The sequence below is a fragment of the Hipposideros armiger genome, unplaced genomic scaffold (genome assembly GCF_001890085.2).
Source record: "Hipposideros armiger isolate ML-2016 unplaced genomic scaffold, ASM189008v1 scaffold_365, whole genome shotgun sequence".
Classification (NCBI taxonomy): domain Eukaryota; kingdom Metazoa; phylum Chordata; class Mammalia; order Chiroptera; family Hipposideridae; genus Hipposideros; species Hipposideros armiger.
The window spans coordinates 990024-1010859 of record NW_017731715.1 but is presented as its reverse complement, the minus strand read 5'-3'; the positions used below and the strand labels follow the sequence as shown (position 1 = coordinate 1010859).

Sequence of the window (20836 nt, the reverse complement as noted above, 5' to 3'; positions counted from 1 at the left end):
ACTGCAAGTGCCCAATGGGTTAACATTATCACCCAGCTAAGTGTCTGGCACATAATGGGCACTGAAAACATGTTGGCTCTTTTCTCTTTGATAAATATCCAATTGTATTTCTCTATAAGAACAAACAGCTTGAGAACAGACCTGGCAATTTCTGGGTAAAATTTCCTTAAGTTAAATATTAGATAATCCAGCCCCCTGAGAAATCACAAATTTCATAATTGTTCATATTCACTTTCAAATTACAATTTCAACATGTAAGGTTTAAATTATTGTTCAGAGATTTACTTTTTATTGGAGAATAAGGAAATGTGACTAGTATGTTCACACAAACAACAGAAAAAGCTATACCAGAAGAGACCTTGAAGTCATAAAATCTTGCATATGATGAGTTAAAATCAGCATCTTTAGGATTTATGAGCCCAATTATAGAAATTACACTAAATGCATTTCAATGGTATTTTACTAAAACTCTCCCTGTTTTCTAAAGGACTTTTAAACCCAAATAATTTAAAATATGTTTTAATGGAAAAAAGAAAAGCTACAAGTGGGATCCAACGATGAGACCCAGATGTGAAGCTGTGAGATGTGATTCCAGATGCATCTGGCTGCTCATTGGCCACTGTGGTAGTGGTGTTGATGTTTATAGAGCTACCTTTTCACATGTGACATAGTTAAACTTCAGATGGACAGTCTGGAGACTTCTGTGTTTATCTGGATGTTAGTGTCTTTGAATGTGCTTTGAATCAAAGCCCTTCCTTAACAGCAAGCTCTGCAGTTTTCTTAAGTTGAGGAAACTGAAAGAATGAATAAAGCCACATGAAGACTTAGGTTTAATTATTGTTCATAGGAAAAAAAGGTGTTCAGATTTATAAGTATAATCTTCTGTTAAATATATACACAGCATAGTGAAATAGAAGGGAAAAATTAAATTATCTATGAGTAAAGGGTGATATGATCTGCTATAATCTTAATATAATTGTATATATAATGATGCATTTTTTAATGGGACTGCCTTATGGGAATCCCAGGTAGGAATGGCCTTTTCATGAAATGTTGTCTAACTTATAAATACCTCCCATGAGATTCACCCACTTTGTTTATTAAACACTCACTTTGTTTATTAACACACAGCACAGAGTTCACATAGGGTGAGTAGGTATTTCTACTCACTGTAGAATCCTTGTCATTTTACTGGTTGTGTTTCTTGCACTTATGCTTTTAATTGCTGGCATTATTTGGCAACAAAGGATAAAATATAAGGTCTTCCCAATGAGCACAGTTACTAAAATTAAAAAGAGCATTTGTAATTCAATAGATTTTGGCACAAGTTATCATGTGCTAGATCCTAGATTCAGAGGTCAATAAAAACCATCTCCTACACTCAGGGAGCTTACAAACTAGTAAGAGACATAGGTGGGGGGGGGGGAAGCAAGCATAATACAATCTGACAAATGCATTAATGGGTGGGGGGGGGAACACACATCATGCTAAGGGAGCCAATGAGAGGCAAGGAAGGGTAATGGATAGTTAGCTGGAGTTGTCTAGAGGACTTGATGCCTCCATTGAGTCTTAGAATGAGTTGATGATGTATACAACAAAGAAGAGGCATTCCAAAGAGAGTATCAGACTCATAGGTACAGAAGCTGTACCTGTGAACTTCAAATCTAGCTCAGTAAGGCTGGGTCACAGAGTGTGGGAGTGGGAAGAATGAAGGGACGTTGTAAGAGATTAAGAAGAGGAGGTAGAAAATGACAGATCACAAAATATCCTATATGACCTGTATTTTACCTTGAAAGTAATGATGAGCCATTAAAGTATTTTAAGCAGGAATGACTTAGCCACATGTATGTTTTGTAAAGTTGTATTGACGAAGGATGGAGAGTGGAGTAGGTGAGGGTAAGGCTGGCAAGCCTGGAAACAGGAAGGCATTTAGGAAGCTGTTGCCTTCATTGAGGTGAGAAATTATTTTAGGAAGTTCTCTTCTTAAGGATGGAAAGAAAACATACATTTATTTGAAAGGTATTGAGGAAGTCGTGAAACCCAGTACACAGGGCTGAGAAAGAGGAAGGAGTAAAAATGAATGTGGAATGTTTGGCCTGAGCAGCTAGATGAATGTTAGTTCAAGGCACCAAAAGAGGGAACACTGGAGGAGCAGTAGGTTTTTGTAGAAGGCAATGAGCTCGTTTTGCTGTGCATTGCATCTGAGGTGTCTGTGAAATCCCAAGTAAGCAGACAGTTATAAGGATCTGCAGCTCAGAGAGAAATCAAGCCTAAAGATATAGATAGATTTAAATACGGTCAGAATATTGATTCTTGAAGCCATTTGGAGTAGATGAGGTCAGTGTGTAGATGGAGACAAGAAAGAGAACATAAAATAGCCCCTTGGAATATGATAATAGAAGGAGAACCTATAGGGACTAAAAAGAGTGGGCAGGAAGAAAATCAGGAGGGAAAGATGAAATGGAAACCAGTATAGGAGGAGGGTATAGTCCAGATGTCAGATAACACAGAGAGGTCCAGTACTCTGTGCAGTTTGATAACTATTGGTGACTACGGCGAGCCCATGTGGAACGTTGGAGGAAGAAAGCAGACTGCGGCAGGAAGTTGGTATTAAATATGCCACAACTTAAAAAGAAAGTGCTGTTTAATGTCTGTAGCATAGCATGTGTTGCTAGGCATGAAGAAAGTTTTCTTTGTGTTGTCATCTTGGCATAATCCATCTATGTGACCTCTTCCATTCAGTACCCCGAGCTGATGGTCGCATCCTACAACAACAATGAAGATGCGCCCCATGAACCAGATGGAGTGGCCTTGGTTTGGAACATGAAGTTTAAGAAAACCACACCAGAATACGTCTTCCACTGTCAGGTAGGAGTCAGCACAGTAAAAATAACTTACATCTCCTGCTAGACCAAATATAGTTCCTGCTGCCTTGCATCTGTCTTATGTGGAGAGGAAGAACCAAGTTTAAAAATGGAATTGTTGACAATTTTGGAAAATTCCCCCACAGTAACCTATGTTTTGAGAAAGTGGCAACCCTCTCCAAACAGTTAGGAAGCCTGGTTGGGGACTGTGTGTCATTTTCTTTCTATTTAAAACCACCCCCATAAAGATGAGTTTATAAAGACCTCGCACTTATGAAGAAATCCTGGTGTACCACTTCCTCTGCTTAGCAGCAACATATGCTTGCCCACCCACGTGGACATCCTCAGAGCACTACCATTTCAAGTTCCCTCCTCTCTCTGAAATGCAGTTCAATGGGATTATTTCGCCAGTCTTACATTTACGGGCGCCATCTTGCTTACAGATCATGAGATTTTTGTAGCCTGTTTAGGGGAAGACCTCTTCACTAATCTTTTTTGAATTGTTGAGAAATATTGATGCTGTTATCCGTTTGCAAGTGTAGAAATCACTTCAAATAGTTGTAGATAGTTTACTCCTTGTGTCTGCTGACACGTTTGTCTTCTCTTCCATTCAACACAATACAGGCTGAAATTATGTTACACTTGCAAGCATTCAGCTTTGCTCTGTTGCCATGACTTTGTCTAAATAATAGGCCTCAGCAGTGGCCAATACGCCAACCCCTTTATTAATGTCCCTCTCCTGTGATTATGCACAGGAAAATGCAAAACAAACATTCCAGCTCAAAGTTTCAGTTCCTCAAATATTACGATTCAGATGTATGGAGTGGCAGATTGACTAGAAATATATCAGTTAAAGAGGGTGGGTAAACCTGTTGATTTTTGGAAGCCTAGTGCCATTTTATATCTAAGAGCTAAGTATCTTTTTGAACTGAAATATGTTTAGACTTTAGAACATTATCAGATGTAATTTGGGGAACAGGAGCTGCTGGAATAAAAGTCCCAGCTTAACCTGATTGAGTAACCTCTAACTCTCGCCATGTTTTTCTAATTTGCTATCTTAAAAAACAACAAGAAGTCTAGGTCTACATAATAAATAACCTTTATTTTTTGAACCTTTGAAATAAGAACAGTTTTTTTTCTTTCTTTTTTTAAGATTATCAAATTTGTCAGTTTGATATGCTCTTTCTGTAAACACAGAAGCACAAAATCTTAATTTCATTCAGTTTTAAGAGGTTTGTTGAATTACCAGGAAAATACTAAAAGGATTATGGGGTAAACAGAAGCACATTTTTGAGAAACAGGGCCATTTAAACTATTTTGATATTACATAAAGCATATCTTGAATTTAAAAAACAAAATAACAAACAAGAGGTAACAATATATTGTTTTAGTTGATGTACATACTGTTAATCAAAATTTAAAAAATATATATTAACTGACTATAGGTAGCTTATGACAATAACAATTTGATACGATGCTTAATATTCACAACATTGTATAGTAAACAGGTCAGTAGAACCATAATAATGCTGAGTGAAGAACCACATTTCAAAGGTCTTTGGAATTAATGGGAATTTTAAAATTACCTGTTTTATCGCACAATACTTAATACCAGTATTGACTGAAAAGAGCATCCTCTCTTTCCTCTCCTGGTATCTTTAGGATCAATTTATTAAAGATCTCACCAACACACATTTAATTTTATTTTAATTTCCCCATTAAATGATCCAATATATGTATATTAGAAGAAAATATATTCCTGGTTTAAAAAAAAAGGCAGAAGTACTCTGAATATCCTACCAAAAGATGCTGACGAAAATATCTCTGTATCCCCCAACTTCCTACAATTGCCTTCACTTCACCTGGTGACCAGAGCGGATGGGGGTTCTAAACTCTCCGTAGCATTCCCACTAGGAGTAAAATGAGAATCTTAATACTTTTAACCTTTGGAGTTGATTAAGTAACATGTGCAAAAGACCACGAGGACTCTGAGAGCCTAGGTACCAAATAAAAGCTACTCAGTTCAAACACACACATGCTTAAAGATATTGAAAATCATGATTGTGCTACTCAGATAAGAATGATAAGTAGTACATATAAATGACCCTTAATATTCATGAAAGATACATTTGGAAAATCTATGACAACCTAAATTGCTGAATACCACTGTAGTATCTTTTCTGTGATTAAATTATTTCTCTTAAACTTATCTAACTGTAGGGGACAGACTGTATCACCAGCTCTCTGAAAATAAAAAGGGAACGAGTTTCCATCACTCTCTGGAGAGGAGGAAATGGGATAAGTGGGCACAGCCAAAGTAGTTATGAAGCCCTTCTGATGAGGACCCCTGGTAGTTTGAATATGCAGCAATAGTTGGAAACCACTAGAATATAGAGGAGAGACAAAGAAAGGCGATTATAAAGTGACAACAGTGGTCAGCCTCTTTATTTGGAAGTGTGGGACTTTTCTTCCTGCCCCACAATTCCCTTTTCCTCTTTTGCCCAACCTAAAGTGACGGTTCTTGCCTTTGTTACTCTGATGCTGATCTCCTACCTGTTAGAGAAGTTTCCTAACCAACTCCCTTGTTCCTTCCCACCTTGCCTATGCCCTCCCATATCCTAACTTCAGCTGTTCCCTTGCCCCCAACACACACACACACACACACACACACACACACACACACACACACACATACTCTTCCTCCAGCTCACTCTTCCCGAGATCTGCTTCAGTGGTGGATGGTCAGAAGACCCGGAGTTGTTTTCCCAGGAATGGGCTCAAGTCCACATTGTGCATTGGAGAGCTGGAGAGTACCATTTCTTTTGGTATAGTGACACACCTTGCTATAGTTGATATCTGTGAAGTTAGGATAAAAGCCAGGTAAATATCATTGGCTTCCAGAACAAAACAAAGTACTGTAATCCTGAGTATGCCTGAGCTGATGGGAGACCAAACCAGGAGTGACTTAAGGAGCCAGGAGAGTTATAGATGAATTAGTAGATGGAGGTTATGTGGAGGGAAAAAATAATAAGGGCAGTTTAGTTACTGTGTACTGAACTCTAATAACTAGAGTGACTATAACTACATTTGTCTGTATTTCCCACGTTCCCAGCACTTCTGCCTTCGTGATCTCATTGATCCTTTCACCAGTGCAGCAGAAAATATTTTATTATTCTTCTTTTCCAGTTGAGAGAGTTCTCACCTTAAAGGTCCCTCAGCTAGTGAGCAGTAGAGCGAATACTGGAACCAAGTCTCATTCTCATAGGCTGCATTCAGTGATGGGACCATGTGGGCCTGATAGCAGAGGCTGTGTGGTTCATTCAAGGAGGATTATTGGCAGCCTGGCACAAGATGTTGGTTAGACAGGGTCCTAGAGGTGGCTACTACAAATAGAAGCTAGACCTCAAAGGATGTTCAGCAACCCCTGGAGGAGGTCTCAAGTCATGTACAAGCCACTGCTGGATTGGCTTTGATACTTGAAGCCCCGCAGCCTGACATCATTGGCCTGAGGCAAGGCAAAACTACATCCGGGGCCTGGAATAGTCAGGCAGAAGAGCATCCACCCACCATGGACCTCAGGGCACTCTCCTGCCTGCCTTGTAAGACCTCCTGGGTAGGAAAGTCTTAAAGGGGCACGTGGGTCACTCAAGACCCTCTGGCTGAGTGTGGGCTGGGGAAGGATATGATGGTGAGACAGCCAGTGGGGCTCTCAGCAGTGGGGGCTTTAAAAAAAAACAAAACTATTTTGATACACATATTTAAAAACCTTAAAAAAAGTTAAAGCTGCCAGTCTAGAAATAAAAACAGCAAATTGGAGACCTTGATTGCTAAGCGCGTCTCAGTTACAGTTACAACATGCATGTCTTGATAACTGATGAAGGGAATCAACATCTTCTCAACCTAAAAGGGATTTTGGAGAGGCCACAGAATTCAAATACATATGAGAAAAATCTAACCCACCCCTCCTGCCCCCACTCACCAACCTGTCACTATTTTTCTACATCCTTCCTGATCTCTGACAAAACTTACTTATTACAACTGGTCTTCTCTAGACACTATCTCACTGAAATCAGGCAGTTTGAATGTGCTCCCACCTTCTTCTGTGATGTTGCAATAATTTCATAATTAGATAGTTTGCTTAGTAAGAAAGAGGAGTGTGGGTAGGAAAACACAACAGCTGCCTTACAACGATTGTACTTTTATCATTTTGCCATAATCACATTAGCTATCCATTTCTTGATGATCTCTGTGGATTCTTCATATTTTTTAAAAGTGTATAATTGCAATCAAATCCTTTGGCTCAAAAAAGGGTCATTTCAGGCACTAGAAAGCAAATGCACGAGAAAAAGACATCAGTGTTCTTTTGCAAAGACTGACAGGCTTTTAGCCTAATCATAAAAAGATTACAGTCTGAAGGCTCATTTCTCTCTGTTAAAACTAGCAACGCCAAATACCTTCTACTTCCACGGGCAGCTTTCTGTCTTTACTAAACTGAATTTTTAGTGTGGGCTCTGGTCCTGCATTTTCTATTTTCATTTCAGTAAGAGCTGTCCATACTTGGAAACTATCGGTGGACTCTGCATAGAAATCAGCCGCTCGGCCCCACCGCACAACCTGGCAGCACTCCTGCTGCCTTCTGTAGTGGCTTCTACACACTGTCATTAGATTATGCATTCTGACCACCCTGCATTGCTTACCCTGGTGTGGTCTTTCTCTTTTAAATGGGATGAATAGAATCAGAAATATATATCTTAGAATTATCTGCATTGAGGTAAGTGGAAAAGTTATATTTAGAGGCTTGGCGTGGTCAGAGGATTTTATTTTTACTTTTATTTTTTCCTGATTTGGTTTCTTTGTTCTTAGCATTCTCTTTTTGAGGATTATCTGACAATGACCTGAAATGGACAATGACCTGAAACCCTCTCACTAATTCAGGGGGAAAACAGAACGTGAAGTGGGGTGATATTAACGAACCTCATTTGTGCCAGTGTTTAAAATCCTCGGCTGACTTTTTCTCTCTGTGTGGCTTTACTTCTCATCAAGATTCTATAGAGGTTACAGATGATTCTCTCAACTCACAACTGTAGCCATCCAGTGTCTGGTTATGCATGAAGTTCCCGCTAACCTTGAAGAGAACCCCCTCCCCCGACCCCATGAGGAGCGATGGTGACACAGGAGAGAAATGGGCTGATGGTTAGGAGACAGGACAGAAAGTCAGGACTTGCAGCTTCGCTTCCAGCTCATTCACCACACTGTTGAGTGACCTGGGGGCGTGGCGGAGACTTTGTTGTAGTGTCCTGGGAAGAAAACTTGTTCCAGTCTCTGGCGGGACCATCAAGTTTATTTCAATAAATGTGATTTCTTCTCCCCTTAATTGTTGTCCTGCCCCCAGCGCAGATTGTGGTCCATAATCCAAATCAACAAAACGGCTATAGACACAAAGATATAAATGAATTTAAATGCATTGTCCAAGGTTTATTATAACCAGAGCAGTGTTAGAATTTGACTTAAGGATTCTTAGTTTTTAATTAAAGGAAGGGTAATTTTCTTATAGTCTGGCTGATATAAAGAAGAAAAGGTATTTTCTAAGCGTTTCTCTTGGATGTGGCAAGGAGTCGTTACTCGGCAGAAGTCAACACAGAGAAAGGGATGAATGAATAGAAAGTTCTTTGACCACTAGGGCTACAAAATGCATTCCTGGGGTGACAAAATGAAAGGACATAATAGGTGCTTAGTAATTGGAGAACAAAATCCACAGACAGGGACATGCTAGCTCATACGAGTAAGACCCAGTTTTCAAACGCAATGCCGGATGTACTGCAGGATGGACAAACCCAGAAGAGGAAACCTCACCCATTGTTACATAGGTTGTGATGCACATTTCAAAGTATGTAATTATGGAAAATTAAAGAATGCACGTGACATAAAGGTCAAATTAAGCTCTGACATAAAAGATACACATTATGTGGATCAGACAAAAGGAGCAGCAGCACAGCACAGCAGTGCTATTTCGTGCCTTCAGGAAAAGGCATAAGGGAGTTCACATGTACGTGCTGAAATGAAATGCAGACATTCGGAAACACGTCTTTTATGCCAATTGAGTCTGACTGGTCCCACGATCGAGGCTTCAGCTAGACACTGATTCTTATTAAATCAAACAGCAGGAACTTCTTTTTCTATTTTTGGCCCAGGAAGCTGGAAGCCGAGAAACTGCCTTGCCAGCTTTCATTCTTTATCTCCCTTCTTTCTGGAATCTTCTCCCAAAAAAGTAACACAAGAAGCAGCAGAATTGATCATTGGGCTTTATCTAGGGAAATTAGAATTATCGGCAGGATTATAGCAAACAGATTGTTACCATAGATTCCTTATCTGAAAGTAGTAGTGAAGGAGACCGTATACCTTACAAGTGACTGAGGGAGCTAGTTAAGGCAGAGGACGCCATGAAAATACACCTTTGAACAAATTGTTTTTAAATTGTTTTCTTTGGCTTGCCATGTCATCTTGCAAGTGATCCAGCTGAAGTTTAATATTTTTACAAACTAAGACTTACTAGCATTTATTTTGACCCATTAATGTGCACGTATATTGCAGGCACATAACCCAAACATTGAACATTTTATTCAGTTCCCTAAAGCCCTTTCCCTCCCCTTCCCTTGCCCTGTGGTAACACTGTCTGGCCTGGGCTTTCTCCATTGTGTTTCATCAAGGAATTGCCCCAGGAATTATTGATGCTGAGCAGTGGGAGCCAGATGGCAATATCAGAAGTTTTCTGGACTGTCACTCTCCTGTCGTCACCATCATTCCACTTAGCCATTCACTGAGGTCAGAGACGCTGTGGTCTAAGGGAAATGGGTGATCTCAAGGGTCTGGCTGAATGCTGATGGGCTCTACTCACCATATTTTGCCATGTGCTCCCATGTATAATGCACACCCACGTTTTGGCCCAAACTTTCAGGGAAAAAATATTTTGTTTTAATTTTTTCTACTTCAAATTTTTATTTGTTTACCTTTAGGTACTTGGTTTTTGTATTAGAAAGGAATTTTTGCATTTATTTTTTAACATACTATGGTACAAGAAATGTTATCTAACAGATAATTACAAAACACAAGAACAGACACAAGGTACAAGAAATTTTAGGTACCGGTAACAAATTTACGATGTTTACACATCATAGAAGGCCAAGAATGCTTCGTCTTGCTAGTTTGTTGTAAGTTCAACAAAACCAATTATAATATTCCAGGGTATTATTTTAGATACAGATACCATTATTGATTTCTAGAGTTACACTTTTAACTCATAAGCACAACTAAAAGAACTAAAAACATTTATTCATATATGGCAAAATACGATATTTAGGATTGTGAGGATACGAGAGATAATCTAGGTGTATTAGTCTGCTAGATTGCCATGACAAAATACCATAGACTGGGTGGCTTAAACAACAGAAAGCAAATTTCCCACATTTCTGGAAACTGGGAAGTCCAAGATCAAGGTGCCAGCCATTTTGGTTTCTGATGAGGACTCTATTCTTGGCTTGGAGACCACTGCCTTCTAGATATTTCCTCACATGGCAGAGGTAGAAAACAAGCTTGTCTGGTTTCTAATACCATCATGAGGGCCCACTCTTGTGGCCTCACCTAAACCTAATTACCTCCCAAAGGTCCAATCTCCAAAAACCGGTACATTGGGAGTTACTGCTTCAAAATATGGAGTTTAGGAGGACATAATACAGTGAATAGTAACAGGTGAACATGCTTTGAGAAAATCAAGTATTCTCTTTACATTTGGTTGTTTCACTATTATTGCATGAGAGTCCCATAGGAGGAAGCCTAAACCTTGGCATTCTTATTTTTCTTACTTGAATTTATTCCTATAGAAATTTTGCCTAACTTCAATTCATTCATTCATTTATTCAACAGATATTTATGGGGTACCCACCACGGCCAGGTCCTCACAATAACAATTGGCTGAAGCTGAGAAGAGGCTGTCCCCTCTCCACAAAATCTCTAGCGTGCCCCAGTCCTCACCATGCCCTAATTCCCGTCACCTCTCACATTAACCCGATCCCTATATGTGCTTTTTATACACCAATGCCTAGTGAAGAGAGAACCTGAGACAATTACAGAGTTCTTTCATCCCAGTCATTTAAATATTTATTTCATAACTAAATGATGATGATATATTTACAGAGTCCTGAGATTATAAGGATTATAATTTGAGTCACTCAGTAACCTTAGGCAAGTCATACATGATAGTATGATAAAATAAATAAATACTTATGAAGCACTTTGTGTCAGGCAGAGTAAGTAACCAGTGAATGTCCGCTACAATTATTATCTAATGTGCAGAAATGAAATTAAAAATATGTAACAGTGTGTATGGTCCTGTCAAGTCTCATGGATGAGGGCCCCTGTGTCAGGCATTGCATCTTTAGTTTCTGAGTGAAGGAGGGAGGGACCAGGGTTGCCAGGCAGCAGGGGAGCATCAGGAGGACCTGGAGAAAAGCATCTTACCCACAAGTACAAAATGATCTCAATCTTTTACTAACTGGTGATGTTGTACTAGTGTGCATGGCTTGTATGTCATCCCTGCTACTCTGCTTCTTCCATGCTCTAGGAACAGATACTTTTGCTTCTGTGGTTTTATTACTCCCACTGATTGCCTCAGGCACAGGTTTCCTACAGGAGCCCTCTGGTTTCTGCATAGCTCACATGGCTGCACTGAAATCTGTGTAGACTACCCGGCCATTGGCCGTGCTGAATCCATTCTGTAGACCCATAAGCCAGAGCAAGGAAGATGGGACTGACCAATGTTCTACTTTCATCTAAGACCAGATTAGCATCCCTGTTAAGCGCTGTCCTTCCTAAAGACATATGATCCAAGCCCTCCTTCCTGGGGCTTCCGTTCTCTGAAAGATTATGTTTTGCCTTTATCCTACAACATTTTAATACAGGCAGAAACAGGTTTTTAAATATATCCAGGTGGTCTAAAAGGAAAGAGAAACCTCAGAAAGGCAGCCATCTCCCTCAAAGGGGTAGGCATGGCAGACCCCATTCTAGGGAAGGAAACAGTGAGCAGCAGAGGGGTGGGCTATGGTGTTGCCCAGGCCATTAGCACCCACCAAGAGTGTTCAGGCTGCTGCCACTTCTGAGGGGTACCTGTGCATTGCTTTGGTGTCATCATATTCTAGGCACAGACCTATTTCTGGATTCCAGGTCGTCTATTTAAAAAACTATATTAATAACCTTTTTCCCCTGTACAAACTTGAACAAAACCTTCTGATTTATGTGTGTATCTTTAAGTTGTGTGATATTGTGGATGAAAGGGGATGTTTGGATATACTATGTTATCAATGATACAGAGATGCTTATGTTCTCCAATAGTTGCATTATTATCTTAACTCATTTCTGACAGTGGCTCTCAGCAAAAAGCTGTTCTTTACATTTTGGTGATAGATTTTTGAAATTATTTGAAAGCATTATTATCAAAGAGAATTTGTGAAAGAATCATCATCCTTACTTCTGGGGAAAGCATTTTTTTTAGTCTTTGTTGTAACAAGTAGGCTTCATTTTGCTTTTACCATGTGTATATTTGATTTATAATTTTAAAATGGTATGTTTATTAGTAGACAAAGAATTCAACAAGACATTGCTTTTCTTAGGTGAAAGATTAAACTGAGTCAGTTTTTAATTGTAATCTCCTCATAAATGTACTGAGTTTATATCTTACATGCTACAAATCATTGTTGCCATAATAATTTTATAGCTACACTTTCTTTTGTTGTTGTTCTCTACAGCTGATATGTTTTCTTCTTTTGACCTGTTTAAAAAGTATTTCCAGCACCTAGGTACAATAAAGGTGTGTTATTTTTCTTTCTCTTTTTGCTTCTTTGCTTCTTGCTAACTTGGTCTGGCATTTTGTTGAGTAGATGGAATTAGATTTATTTTTTATATACAACAAAATCCTTTATTTCTTTTTTTAAAAGTTTGTTATAAATATGGTTTTCTGAAAAGAGAAAGGGACAGGAGTAAAAATTATACACAAGTACCCACACTCATATAAATGCACACACACACCCAAGACTCTAAAATCCTAGTCAAAAGCTATATTTCATAAAAGAGAATTATAGTAATGTTGATGGTTTGCCAAAACCTCAAGCAGTGACAAAATCCACAGAGTGTCCTGAAAGGGATGCCTTTGCAAAACTGTGCCTCCCCAGATGGTTTAGATTAGAGATGTTTAAAAACACATGGCAGCATTAGTTTGGTTTAGAATTCATAGTTAATTCAGTAGATAAAATAATGCAAATTTGAAACCCTAGCCTGTGGATCAGAAAAATCATCAAATCTTATGATTGCTCTTAGGGGAGGTTGGTATGTGATGTGTTGATTTTTAAATGATCTAATTGAAATAATAAAATTAAGGAAGAAGGAGTAAGAAAAGGATTGAAAATAGAAGAGTCTAAGTAAAAACTTTCTTTTCTGCAGAAGGCTTGTTCCTTTAAGCTGTCATATCCAATCAATTTGTATGGGATTCGACAGCCAATTGTCATTTCCTGAGATAAACTATGTAAAGAGGTTGTGTTACAGAGACAGTGGGGGGAAGTGTGGGGTGGAACCCCAGAGCATGATGCAGAGAGAGGCCAAAACGTCCATGAAGCCCGCTAAGTGTTGCCAGGATCCCCTCACCTTGCTAAGAATAGCAGATAAGCAGCTTATGCACACGTTTTCCCTTTGGCTTATTCAGCCTTTCCCCCTGCACGTACTATTTCTGAAAGTGCCTGTGGTCCGCATTTTAGTAAATTATTTTGCCTTATATGTGGTTTTTTTAACCTTGGTGGGGGCTCTGTGTGAACAGTGCTGATGCACGCTGTGCTCTCTGGCACAAGATGTGTAACAGTTACCCCAGGTCCCTGAGAGCCTCCATCACTAAAAGCCTGGCCCCCTCTGTCCCCTTCCTTATGTCTCAAATCAAAAGTATCCCACCCTCTGATCCCACAGCTGGGCAGCCAGCAAACAACTCCTGGAAAAGAACTTCTGTATGGGAACAGTATGTAATGATGTATATTATCGTGTGGGCTACCTGCAGCACAAATAAAAGCATTCGGCTATGTTAAAATTGCCACTGGAAGAATGTTCATTTCAGGGCTCAAAGCCTTTCAGAAAACACAGAACAAAGATTCTGCAAAAATAGACTCAGAAGGTTTCAAACAACAGTTGATGGGCTTCAAAGGGTTTGACTCTCAAAGGTGGCACAGTATTTAGTTCCCCCAGAAAGGGACACATTTGGAGCATTTTCTAAGTATAAAAACTAGAACTGTGGCTTTTAATGTCTGGAAAGAGCTCTACAATCAAAGCAAATGTGCCCCTTTAGCAGAAAAGTGCGCGCGTGCACGCACACACACACACACACACAAACACACACACACACACACACACACACACACATACACACACACACATATACAAGGGAAATGTGGGGTAGAGGAGACAGACTCTGTGCACAGAATTTCTGTGGACTCATGGAGATTTCCATTAAAATTTCAATTTAATTTTGCATTTGCAACAGAGACATTGTATTAGCCAATCTGAACTACTAAGCATAGTTCAGCATGCATACCCACTGAGTATTTGTCACCAGAGATTATATTTTTGTTTCATCTTCTAATCACTTTTTAAATAAATGGAAATATAAATCCCAGCTAAGTCAAATTCCTATTTTAAGATAGTTTAACTATGTTCTACTGTATAGAGAATGAAGATTGTGTTTTTGCTTTTCGTGTTGTTTTTCTTGTGCTTGTTTCTCATGTATGACTTAATACTTTTATCATGAGACCTATTAATATATGGAATTGTAGAATCTTGGGGCTGGAAGGAACCTTTGTGGTTTTCTGGACCAGCTGCTGATTCAATCCCTGAATTCCTTCAATGATTCACTCTTCCCCTGCCAAGTCATCACCTTGACTTGCTTGAACATCGCTCAGGCTCCTGCCCCAAGGCAAACCACCCCTCTCTGGCCAGTGCTGGGGAGTTTCTCAGTGTGCTTGCATTCCATGCTAAAGGATTGCTCATCACGGACAGAGGCAAAGTCACGCTGGAAGGTGGAGGGACCAAGTCTGGGAGTAGGGCAGCTGGCTTTGGGTTTCTGAGGGTGCGCGTGAGCACACCAAGCCAATACCGTCTATCCTCCCCAGCCATCTTCCTCATGTGTCTCACCATCTTTGTCCTCACCTGGCATCCTTTAACATCATTTTATCAAAGGCCTAGCAACATTGTGTCAGCCTATTGCCATTAAAATTGTTGGAAAGGCTTCACTTTGGGGGTTGGGACTCGGGAAGGGAATTTCTACCTGTGCTCTGCCGGTTGTCCCCCCACCTCCCAAACCAGACTTTATGCCCTCTATGTGTTGTGTGGCATTTCCTTTAATGTGTTGGGTCAAATTGTGAGGACTTGCTAAATTTTGGAACTGGATTTTGCTGGATTTCCCCCTCCATGTAATGAAAGCTACTGAGACAGGCCTAACACAAACCTCCTGCCTTTAGAACATTACAATATGTTCTCCCCTTTATAAGAGGGACATTTGAGCCAAGTTCTGTAAAACATCACAAATTCAGACAACATGGAGAAAGAAGGCCACTTCTTAAATCATCTATTTCTCACTAATGGAGAAAATGAAATGATTTTTTTTTAAAGCAAATAATCACATTTCCAAACTATTCTTTCTATAAATAGAAATTTTCATATCTCAGGTCCTCTGATATGATATCTGCTGATTTGGGACACTGCTACTGAAATGAAAATATATTAACATTAAAAGTATAGGATAACCTGAGCTAGTAATCAAACACCAAGGGCCTGAGTGCTTTACTGAAGTGTTAAGAATGTTTTGATGTTTGTATATTATAGTTCATAAATGACTGAGGGACTTATAAAATATTTATTCCCAACACTGTTGTTCATTTAGTTAGAAAGTACTATTTTTCATAGACCGTGTAAAGGGAAAACAGTTACCCTTTATTTTCTGTAATAATTTCACAGCTAGTTAGGTGGTTCTTGTGTTCCAGGAATAATGTCAAAGTAAATGGGAAAAGAGCCCCTTGAGCTTCTCAGACCCATATTATTTCAATGCCAAATTTAAAACATTTATGGATTTTTAAATGTTGTCTATAGTGTGGATTCTTATCTTGAGGGACCCAAGACTATTGAATCTTGCCTATCATTGGAATGAATTCAACCCATAAATATATTTATTACATTGCTGTACTCAACCTCAAAACTCCTCTAAAACAAGGAAGGCTATAAAGGAGCAAATAGATCATATATTTCTATTCTATGTAGTTCCTACTGAAAATCTTTAATGAGGACAGATATGATTAGGTCATATCAATAACGTTTGGATGCATAATTCTAGGACAGCAGAGAGCTGCAAAATATTGGGGGAAGTGAAAGTGTAGAAACAGGGCAAACTTTTCATTTTTACCTACAGAATACAACTTGCCATATCCTAGGTTGATTGCAGGTTGGCTCAAAGAAAAACGCTCTCAAGTTCTGTACGGCATGGTTTTTTTAAAAGACCAATGGATTTTTACTGCCTAGTTCGCATATATCAAGGTAAAAAAGGTGATGTGTTGGAAAACAGGCAATATCAGTTAAAAATAAAGTTTTGATATAAATGCCAAGACCTGTGTTAGAAGTTATCTATGCCCGGAGCCTGATTGTTTGGAGCCTGACTTCTCTGGCTGAGCCTGAGCGGCCATGATCCATTTTGCTAGTTCGATTCGTTCAGTTCTCACCTGTGTTCCAACAGTTAAGTCAGACCAAGAGGAAAGGAAGCCTGCTGGGCTGCTCAGTTCCATAGCCACTCAAGCCGCTCTATTTATTATTCCACTAGGGACTGCTCTCCCCTTGAAGGCTGATCCGATGAGGGTGGGATCACAGGCAGCAGGTATGCCATGAACAACAAACCCATATTCTTAACATATGTTTAATTTGAGTAGCTCTCCTCCTTTAAAATACCTCTTGATTTTAAATCCACATCCTGATTTGCCCACTCTTGTTACCATTTTCTGCTGCCTGTTCTGAATTAATCCTTTGAGGTGGTCATTCCCCGGAAAGAAAAAAAGGAAAATGAGAAGAGAGATGCAGAGCTGGGAATGTGAATGAAAGAGAAGGGGAGAAAGCAGAGAGAAGGGGATCATTAAGTAGAGTCTGTTTTCATGTGCTACATTTTCTTTGAGCTGTGGAAGACAGGATAGGTAGAGGAAGAGAAGAAATGCAAGGAAAGGGCGCTTGAAAGGTTATCCGTTAATATCCCTATTGAAGAATGGAAATCATTTTTTTGCAGTAGAGCTCAATTTACAAAGATTATTTTGATTCTCCATCATACTTCATCTCCAAGAATTGGTGTAATCTAAAAAGTGGCTAAAATTATAAAAATAGTTTCCATAGTAGAAGTATTAAATGATTTTATTCTAACTGTCATAGTCAGTGTTTAAACTGAGATAATTTGAATTATATTTTATATAGTGATCATGTCACTGGGATGTCTAAACATTCTATGTAAACGTAGTAATCCCTAATTCTGATTTTTCATCAACAGAAAGTTGACTAAAGGTTAGAAATATTAGCCACCAATTGCTGTTATTTGTAAAACCTACAGAGAAGGCTGGTTTTCTTAAGGAACTCTGAGTTAAAATGCATTCTCCACTTTGGAATTATTAACCCTATATGAGACTTTCTACATTTTTCTTTGGTATTTTCAGCTCAGAGGATCATGAAACTGCTTCAAATACTTTATTTAGACTATATTTAAAAGTGAAATAGCAATAGCTTGTGCTATTAAATGTTATAAAATAGCAAAATATTATGTGGCTTGATGTCATCAAATTCATTTTCCCTGTTTCTATCTACATGTGAGTCCATCTGTCTATCAAATCCAGGTTTTCCTAGGTCACACAGGACTAGTTAAATGAAGTCTTGTTAGCAGTATAAACCACGTTTCTATAGTTTCCACTGCCTCTGCAATTTAGAATTTCTGGTCTCTTCAAATTCTCCCACTTTTTTTTCTGAGAGCTCCCACAGGAGGTTGCAAGCGTGATTGTGAATGAGGTTCCAAGGACCAGTTGTGACGCCAATGGCAGTTTGCTGGGACTCCAGTGCCCAAGCCCTGTTGCCTCCCCCTATTCCCCGACCCCATCAGGCACCCCGGGCTGACCCTCGCTCACCAACCATGTACTGGTTTCCCTGCTGCAGCTTCACTGTTGCCGATCATACTTCAGAACTCTGAACAGCCCTGTGACTCCTAGAACTGAAGCCTGTTGGGTCAGGAAATGATCCATGAAGAAAGAAACAGAATGATCCTCTCCCCTCCATGTATATTCTTTATCTCATGGAAGCTTAAACACTGCAGGCTTGTGCTTCACTGTCTCCAAAGTTTATAATAAGTGCAGCCTTTATATTTCACCAGTAGCACGCTAATACAAATGGCATTCTGGCGGACCTGTCCCACTAGGCTCCTCTTCAGGAATATCCAAATTGTGAATACTGCTAGGGCTCAAACCTGATTACCTGTTTAATTTTTTGTTTTTTTAAGAAATTTTATTGGGGAACAGTGTGTTTTTCCAGGACCCGTCAGCTCCAATTCAAGTAGTTGTCTTCAATCTAGTTGTGGAGGACACAGCTCCTTGACCCATGTGGGACTCAAACCTGCAACCTTGATGGTATGAGCCTGCGCTCTAACCACCTGAGCTAACCGGCTTCCCCAGATTACCTGTTTAATTTTATTTCAAGTTTGAAATGTGGTGATCTTTACCTTCACATTGGGACAGACTGTATTTTATCTAGAACAATTCAGCAGACATGTATTGTGTCTACACCCATGCTAGGGGGCAAGGCCACGTGATGAAAATGACCTCACACTGCTTATCAGGAATTTATACTTTTTCCCCTAGGTCAAAAGCAAGGAGGTGTGATCTATGGAAGATGGCAAGCTACAAAACTGAGATCAGTAATGCATATTTTGCCTAGAACATCCCATACCCCACACTGTGGTGTCATTTGACTTCAGACTTGGTGTGAAAGGTTGAAAGTGGAGTGGGGATAGGGGTGGTTATGTTCCTTTGTGGAAAAGGCCTTTGGAAAGCTGAGCTAGTCTGCTTTTGGAGGGAGGCGACCTCACATGAAGAATACCTACCTCCTACCTCTAGTCCCTGCAAATGGTTTGGGGATGGTTGGTGAACCACAGGTATTCCTAAGGCTGGTTCCTATTAGACAGGGAAAACTAGAAGCCTTGCTATTCCTCATCTTTGCTGTGGAATGAAACCAATAAAGTCAGTTACTATTTAGACGAGTGAGTGAGTGCTGTTCACTTGGGAGAGAATGTTCCCGGGGAGGGACTGACCAATAGAGGCCACTGAAGGGCTTTGTGGGGGCAGGGGGAGAGTTCAAGCAATGCAAGAATCAATGGCAACTCTGTTAACATCATTTCAATCTACCTAAATCAAAATCAGAAGGAAAACCTTACCTTTGCATATATGTTTTTGTCTTTCCACAAATAAAACGTGTAGTCCAAATCTGGCACAACTGACTGTCTACACAAGACTGAATTCTATAGGAGAAAACTACCTAAGAGACGTTTGTATTGCCAGATGCTTGGCATCATGTAGTCAAAACATTTTGAATGTGTTTGAAAATAGTCTCCCAGATGTGTGACAACGTGTAGCTAGCTATAGCCCTTGCCGGCATTGTGGAAGGAGGTGGGGTGAAAAACTGAGTTACACAGGAAAATGCAACTCTTATTGCCCTCCTGGTCGGATTGCCTTGGAAAAATGTAGGTTTCTTGTTTGTTGGTTTTTTGCCTTTCGACCAATTTCTTCAACTCTGCATTTAACCTGGCAAATATAGACACAGAACTTTCCATAGTATCTTGTATTTGCTGTATGAAGGACATTATTGCCATCAAGTTATGACATTTTTAACTCCAGAAGTAGTTATTTAGAAATTCAACTTTATTTTGTGTTTATTCGTCCTGATTCTTGATATTAAATATTATTAATTCCATATATATATCAATTTGCCCATTTTCTTTACATTTTAAGACTCATGTTCAAGAATATGGAATTAAATAAGGAAAAAATATAATAGAGATTTGTTTAGCTTTGAACTAGATTTTCCCATAGAACTTCATTCTTCAGTGAGAGATATATGCTTTGTTAAGCCCACCTTAGGTTTATATGTGCAAACAGTAGGTGCCAAATATTTAATGACCTATTAGAACTGCAGAGAAAATTGCTCAGAAGAGTTTACACCCTGTGAGTCTTGCGCAATTATTTCCTCTAGGTCCCAGAGAGATAGTCTGTTTGTATTTAAAATAATAAGTAAATGTGTGGATTTTGTCACTGATATAATATGGTATCATTGTCAGATTTAAAAGAAAAGAATGAGGTATAGAATTATGAAGTGTTGTTGCATGTCAGTCTAATTCTTAATACTTATTTCTTTCTATTAACATACTTAAGTACAATGTTTAATTTCTAATTATTCCCAATTATTACTCTTTGACACTTCTTATGCATGATACATTGATAGAACTGACATTGGACAAATATGGTAGTTTGTCCTCCCTTTCCAAATGCTACAACTAGGTTAAGGATGAGACAAGCTTCCAGTAATGTTTTAACAGAGAATGGGTAGAAGTTTGCCCAGATGACACAGATTAACAGACTTAAAATATAACTTGTTTCCAAACAGTTGAAAAACTTCAAAATGTGAATATGTAATTGTCCAACACTAAAGTCTAAAGTTCCTATAGGTTGCCTACTAAAATTATCCTGAAACTTCACCTACATTGGTGGGAGGAGGGTTGGGTAGCAGTTGTACATAGTTTATTATGTGTGTGTGTGTGTGTGTGTGTGTGTGTGTGTGTGTGTGTGTGTACACACACACACACACATATACAAGGGAAATGTGGGGTA

General features: G+C 39.2%; 1 protein-coding gene across 1 annotated transcript in view; it reads left to right on the top strand.

The window, feature by feature from the left end:
• The window catches only part of DYNC1I1 (dynein cytoplasmic 1 intermediate chain 1), a 314035-nt gene that overhangs the window by 207145 nt on the left and 86054 nt on the right, over positions 1 to 20836 (top strand). The window contains exon 10 of the mRNA XM_019662070.1: positions 2743 to 2868. Coding sequence (XP_019517615.1) covers positions 2743 to 2868 — 126 coding nt within the window. The remainder of the gene's footprint in view (positions 1 to 2742; positions 2869 to 20836) is intronic.